Raw genomic sequence first — 6,950 nt, 5'->3', positions numbered from 1 at the left:
TTAAAAACGCTCTCTAGCTTCCATAACTGATTCACCAGTATTTCTACGTTGCAACTTCTTGATCTCTTCATGTAAAAAGTCTATAGATTGAAATAATAATTACTTTACACTAACCGACATCAAATATCATATAGTGTATAAAGTATTCAAATTTTTAAAAGTTGCACAAAAATACGGAGCATTCAAATACCAGATGAATCATTCTGAGTGGAGTTGGTATTATCAGTTACAGTCACAGATTGGCTATTGTTGGCCATTGTTAGACATTGACTCAAGGCGTATGGATCAACATCGTGCAACCTCGGTAGCCAATCTTTCACCCATTCGTGTTTCACCGGACAAACTATCCTGACGTAAACTCTACTAGTACATACTATTTCATGAAATATTATCCAATCAAGCATATCTTCCTTGCCATGAAGCTAATCATATAAAATGTTATAAATCAAAATCAAAAATGAAGCCCAACTATATCTATACGAGTTCTGCCAACCATTTTATTTGCAATAAGTTTTATACGAGTTAAAACTATCGTCATGACATACCGCTGATGACGGATGTATAGAAATAACGGTGCCATGACCATCCATGGTGCGAAAGCTACGACCAACCTCGCATCTGTAATCATAGAGATAATAATGTTGCGTAAATAGCTACAGTATCTTCTGTAGAGAGACAAACGAAAGTTAATATATCCTTAATAACAACAGTTGAAGTACTTTCTCGCAATATTGCAGAAATAGCCAGCGCATAAACAACGACGAAGTCGTTCATTAGATTTCCCTTGTGATGAAAGGTTTGGTTGATTTTCTTCCGTCTATGTTATAATTTCAATAAAATACTTTCGTTAAATTTTTACCCACTAGTCCAAAAAGAGTTATGATTAATTGTAAATAAGGTATGAAAATAAAACAGTAGAGTAAGTAATCTAAAACAGACAATAAATTTTTACCTGCATAATCGTTGTAAGTATTCGCCGTAACTGTTTATGGATAGAAGTAGCAGTTTTCAAAGCTCGCATGTGAATATAGTTATCTTTACACCATCTCGAAGGCGAAGTACTGGCAATCATTAAGTTTACAAATTATAAAAATTATACAGTAATAGCAATTAAAATATTCAAAGAATGAATAAAGAAGGGAATAAGATAAGTGATAGTCATACCTATCATGATAGCTACTATATACAGAAAGTAAAGTTGCAAAATCATTTTTTCCACCAGTCAAATCTGCCAGCGTTGTATGAGCATTGTTAGCCTCTTCCATCCTATCTTCTCGTCCTAGTATTCAATAACGGTTTACTCTAGCTTTTAAAACAAAAATATTTTGAAAATTTTGCCGACAAGACTTAATACCTGGTTTAACGAATACATTTTCTACAGACAGCATTGCTGCTATAGGTAGAAGGTAGTCGCAACAGTTATATTTCCATGATTCTACAAGCGCCTTAGCTAAATTTGGTGTAACTGGAAACTGAATAATTTTTCTTCCACTTTCGGTCACATACCCTTCTCTAATTAGCATGAAAAACCGAATTACCTTATATTGACCACATATCTACTCCTTATTCGTAATCAATATTATGCTCTTACAGCTACTATCGCAATACATACTTATTGATAGCTCCAATTACATATAATTGCCATAGTGCCCGCAAAAGCAAGCGTTCACTAGGTGGATCAAGGTAATGAAAGTGAAGAACATTATTTATATTCATGCATTTTAAGCTTAGAACAACTTTGCTTAAGTTTGCACGCTGAATTTCCGGGATGGTATCTTTTTTCATAACCTTTTCATATACATCTCTAGTTAATGATATGAAATAAAAAACAACTTGATTAAAATGATCATTATGTAAGCATAGGTTAATATGTATTCTCGCTCTACAGTATGACCTATAACAAAAAATCTGACAATAGATATATTTAAGGCATTAAATGTGCGTAGACAGTACATTGTAACATCACATAACCTTCGACAGGTGTAATCATCAGTGTATATATATATTCTATAGCAAATTATTAATTTTCCCTATTTTTATACTTTGAGTACAGTCTGTAGCACTTTCCGGACGAAGTTCTTCCAGCCCTCCCTTTTCGTTGGTCCGCTTCAGATCTATAAAATTTGAAAATGCCAAAAATACAGTTCAACTATTGTAGCCACAGAAAACTGTAGAAATCCCAATAGCGTGCAATATACACATTCATAAAAGTATCACTAAAACAATTTCCTACAATGTATAACTAGTTTACAAGCCTTTGGTGTGCGAAATTATTTAGGCTAAATAATTTTATCGAAAAATACAGGTAATTAACTGATCAAAAACATAGGATGACTATTTTTATTGTCAAAATTTGCGACATCTTAATCTGTATACCTTGAAATTAGTACTACTTCCAGACTCTCCATACCGTTAGATGCATTATAAGACAATTGCTTAACAAAGCCGCTATCAACGATATATCTTTCATCCAACGCAGTTTACATAATTGAATACAATGAAGATTAATATCATGCAATAACCTTCTATTTGATGCGCATATAAAGATGTAGGTAGACCAACACATCTTACATTCTACAGTTTCAATATCTTTATTATTCAAATACCTGATGCCATCAATAGTAAGTGATGTTCCAGCAATATTAGTAGCAACTATAATCTTACGTATCCACGTCTCACATTCATCGAACACTCTCTGCTGCAAATCTATGCAACATACATACCCAATACTTAGTTTATTGTGAAGAAATATTACGCATCTATTTTCATGCAAGTTACGCTACAGTATTTAGAATAAAATAATAGTTCTTTACCTGTTTGCATTGATCCATAGAGAGGCAAAATTAGCATAGCCTTTACGCGTTCGTCTTGAACATCGTATTGATAATTTACATTTTCCGCCTTTGCATACAACATATCACAAACTTTTTCAATTTCAGCTTGGCCAGTCAGAAAAACAAGAATATCGCCTGAAGGGCAAGTCATATGGATGTCCATAACCGTATCTACAGCCTAATAATTAGAAAAGAAATACATGAAAGGCGTAATGAGTATAATTATTAATGTGGACCAATAGCTAAAATTTTGTCACCAAGTTACGAAAATGCAAAGGCCAAAGAGCAATCGTAGTTACCTTTGATATGTAACCCGGATTATCTACATTCTTAACGGTAATATAATTACAATAAATTTCTTCAACAGGATAGATTTGTCCAGGTATATTAAATACTGGACAATTATTGAAAAATTCAGAGAACTGCTGATAATTAAGGGTCGCTGACATGATGATCACTTTAAGAGGGTTGCTACGTTTACTTGGGGTCGATTCTTCATCTGTTTCATCAGTACGCAAGAATAGTGCTTTTGATAAGCCAAACAGAATATCCTGTCAGAAATATGAAAAAAATTTTATTAAATTATACTCTAATCATAAAAAGATTGGGGTTATCATCAAAAATCCTTTATAAATTATGCTTGATCCACATTATAGCTCAAAACAAACTTTCATAGCGAATCAATACAACTAATTTAAGAGGAGTTAATTAAAAGTTTGAGCCTATGCTAAGTGCAAATTAACATTATGATCAAAGTTGTACAGGATCTTACCGTATCTAGGCTTCTTTCATGAGCTTCATCTAGAATTACGACACTGTATCGGCTTAGATATCGATCATCAAGAAATTCGCGCAGCAAGCATCCATCTGTCATATACTTGATCTTGGTTTCATCTGAAGTACAATTATCAAAACGAACCTGATAACCAACGGTAGACCCTACAAAGATCGTAAATTCAGCTGTATAAGTTTAAAATGTAGGACTTGAATTAGCAAAATTAACCGATACGTATCAACCCTCCCACCAGGGTATAAAGTGGAATGAATGAAATTAAGGTATTATCTATACGAATTAAACCATTTGCTCCATTTTAGCATGGAATTACTGTTTTAATCCATCTCACTACATTAACTAAACACCACTAATGCAGTATGACTGATTTAGGGAAGAGTAGGTATCTTATGATACATACATTAGTCTAATAACACGCTATCCCTCTGTAGTCATTGTATGACTACTGTATTTGCTCTATCATAACATCCATGCAAAGATCATCTTTACTCTACCTCGTACAGTTTATGCGTATGTAGGTAAAGCATTAGAGTGAAATTAACAACATCAGATCTGAAAGATAGTTCTAAAAATGATGCACACAGTCCTTTACACTCTCTGAGATACCTAGATCACATTTCATCTCTTCGGCAACTCTTGTAGCTACTGAAATAGCTGCAACCCGTCTGGGCTGAGATACTCCAATAACACCATGGCGACCATAACCATTCTCAAGGAGATACTGTGGTAGTTGAGTTGTTTTACCACTTCCAGTACTACCCACAATAACAACGGGATTAGAATTGTCGATGATCTGAAGAATCTGCTTGAGACATTTATAGATTGGCAGATTTTGTTTCATAGTTCGTTCTTTGCTGGCATTTACCGTAAGCTGTTCAAGAAATGGAGCAGCAAAAGTTAGGGCAGGAGCGATTGTAGTAGTGCAGTACAGTATAGAAAAGGGGCATGTCATGTATACTGAATTGGATAATAGGTTGATACAACACTGTGTGTTACAGTAATCAAACTGAGCCATTATGATAGTTTCAACTTGACGATATTTCTATACTTCAAGGTAGAAATCAAATGCTCAATCTGCTAAGAAACGCTCGTAAATTAGTAGATTTTGTCTCATAACCCGTTCTTTACGTGTATTGGATTAACTATTCATTCATATTAAGCATGATAAGGTAGAAAGAGACAATTTGTAAAGCAAGTTCCTGTTTAAATACTGACTTAGGTGCATCTTATAGAAAATTCTCCTGCTGTAGACATACGTATACTGTATATACGTATATCCATATTCCAGCTAGTGCTCTCTTTTGCTCGATGTAAAGTATATAAAGTAGGCATTTGCATAGCCTGGAAAGGTCTGATGGGAACAAATGTATATATAGATAATTAAATTTAGCGACCTTGGATACTAAATTCTTTTTACAGTACTACGCTTTGACGACTTGAAACAACAACTGAATGAATTCCTACCTATTCAAACTTGCTTAAGGGATAGTAGCCATAATCTGCCGAGTTAATATCAAAGTAAGTCAATGAAGATATTGACATCGTCAATTTATGTTTCTCTCCTTTTAGGCAACAATTCTTTTCTCGATCGTAGTTAATTATACTGTAGAACGAGGTTTATTGATTTGTTCACAAGCGCAAAGTACATTAGACAGATTATAGTAGTATTAACGATTTGATTTATGTTGTTAATATTGTTATAGGTTCATCGTTGAAGAGTGCAGCATCCAAAATAAGCGTTTTTAATCGGAAGCACAACAATTCGATTCTGTATGGCATATCTCTTGAATATAAGAATACGATATAACGGATTATTCTCAGGCATTGCAATGTCTAAATAATTATCATACCTACAGTATTTACCCTAGCGATACCATCAATCTCATTAACTAACAGAAACACCCTAATCTAATCAAATACTGTAAATATGGGCAGTGCTCTCTCGTTATCTAGTGATAACGAGAGCGGCGAAGAAAATAACGAGAATAATTACCGAGATGATGATTTAATTTATCAAAATATAAACGACGATAGATATAAATTTACCATGATCGACAAATTACAGTCGTCATTGATCCGATCATCCAGGCGAGGAGATATCCAAAAAGTTCAAAGAATACTCTCTAAAAATAGCCAAGATTTCCACATTAACATTAATACTACTGATGGTGCTGCTAATACTCCTTTAGTGATTGCAGCTAAAGAAGGCCATTTCGAAATTGTAAAGTACTTACTGCAAATGGGCGCTTGTGCCGAAGGGATACGAGAAAATTCGACTGGATGGACTCCGTTGTGGGTAGCTACTTTTTCTGGCCATTCTGAATGTGTTAGGTGAGATGCCTCCTTAATCCGATCGAAAGTAGTATAGAATAACTGTACGCATAGAACTGTTCTTTTCGGTATCCTTAAAGTAATATCGAATATGGTAAACTTTTACTTAATCTACAGTTCAATAGGCTTTTAGGATTGGGATTTAGTCATGCTAAGCTATTCTGTACATCCAATCATCAATCAGGTGTAAATATTACTCTATTAAGGTTAATGAAGCATTAAGACACTAAAAAGTGAAAGCAGTAAGAGATATTTTAAAATTATGTTATAATAACAAAGTCATCAATTGACACCTGTTGGAAAAGTACAAAACTTTTCAATACGGACTTTTAAAATGGTAATGAATATTTTATGTCTAGTATTATCGATAATAGGTATAATTAAATAAATAAACTAAAATACAGTATGAAAAGTTTCAAAATGGAAAAATATTCTATAGTAATACTCTTATTTGGTCATCATACGTATTGTAGAATCTTAATCCAAGCTGGTGCAAATATTGAAACAAACTCGCCCGATACCCCATTAATGCTTGCCGCAAGAGAGGGTCAAGCTGATTGCTTACAATTACTTATTCAAGCCGGAGCAAAACTCAATACCCATAATGCGAATAAACAAAACCCCCTTCACCTTGCATGCGAAGAATGTAATATAGAGTGTGTGGAAATTTTACTTAAACAAGGATTCGATGTTAACGCTGTCGATAAACTTCATAGAACTCCATTATATTTAACTTGCAGTAATTGTGATAGCCGTGCTATTGAGTGCATTCAATTACTACTTCGATACAACTTAGTTGTCGATATTGCAGATTGTCATGGTAGAACCCCGCTACATGTTAGTGCTAGCATAGGGGCATATGATGCGATCGTATTACTCCTAGAATTGGGTGCAGATCCCAAACGTATGGATAAATTTGGTAAGCGACCATCAAATTTAGCGTCAAGCCATCCACCAACCTTAAAGCTATTACATGATGCTGAAGGTATTCA

The 6,950-nt window shown here is 34.1% G+C and overlaps 1 protein-coding gene across 1 annotated transcript; it reads right to left on the bottom strand.

Annotated features, from left to right (window-relative positions):
• Nucleotides 1-4,642, bottom strand: TRIADDRAFT_53665 (uncharacterized protein; the record flags this gene model as incomplete). The annotated part of the gene is made up of 13 exons (XM_002109498.1): nt 1-80; nt 191-422; nt 546-618; nt 720-817; nt 953-1,061; nt 1,165-1,279; nt 1,355-1,512; nt 1,613-1,804; nt 2,607-2,706; nt 2,814-3,012; nt 3,134-3,385; nt 3,607-3,773; nt 4,234-4,642. The coding sequence occupies 13 exons, from the start codon at nt 4,640-4,642 to the stop codon at nt 1-3; spliced, it is 2,184 nt and encodes a 727-aa protein (XP_002109534.1).
• Nucleotides 4,643-6,950: the final 2,308 nt, after the last annotated feature.

The sequence above is a fragment of the Trichoplax adhaerens genome, genomic scaffold, assembly GCF_000150275.1.
Source record: "Trichoplax adhaerens TRIADscaffold_2 genomic scaffold, whole genome shotgun sequence".
In the NCBI taxonomy this organism is placed as follows: domain Eukaryota; kingdom Metazoa; phylum Placozoa; class Uniplacotomia; order Trichoplacea; family Trichoplacidae; genus Trichoplax; species Trichoplax adhaerens.
This window is presented reverse-complemented; position numbering and strand designations above follow the sequence as displayed.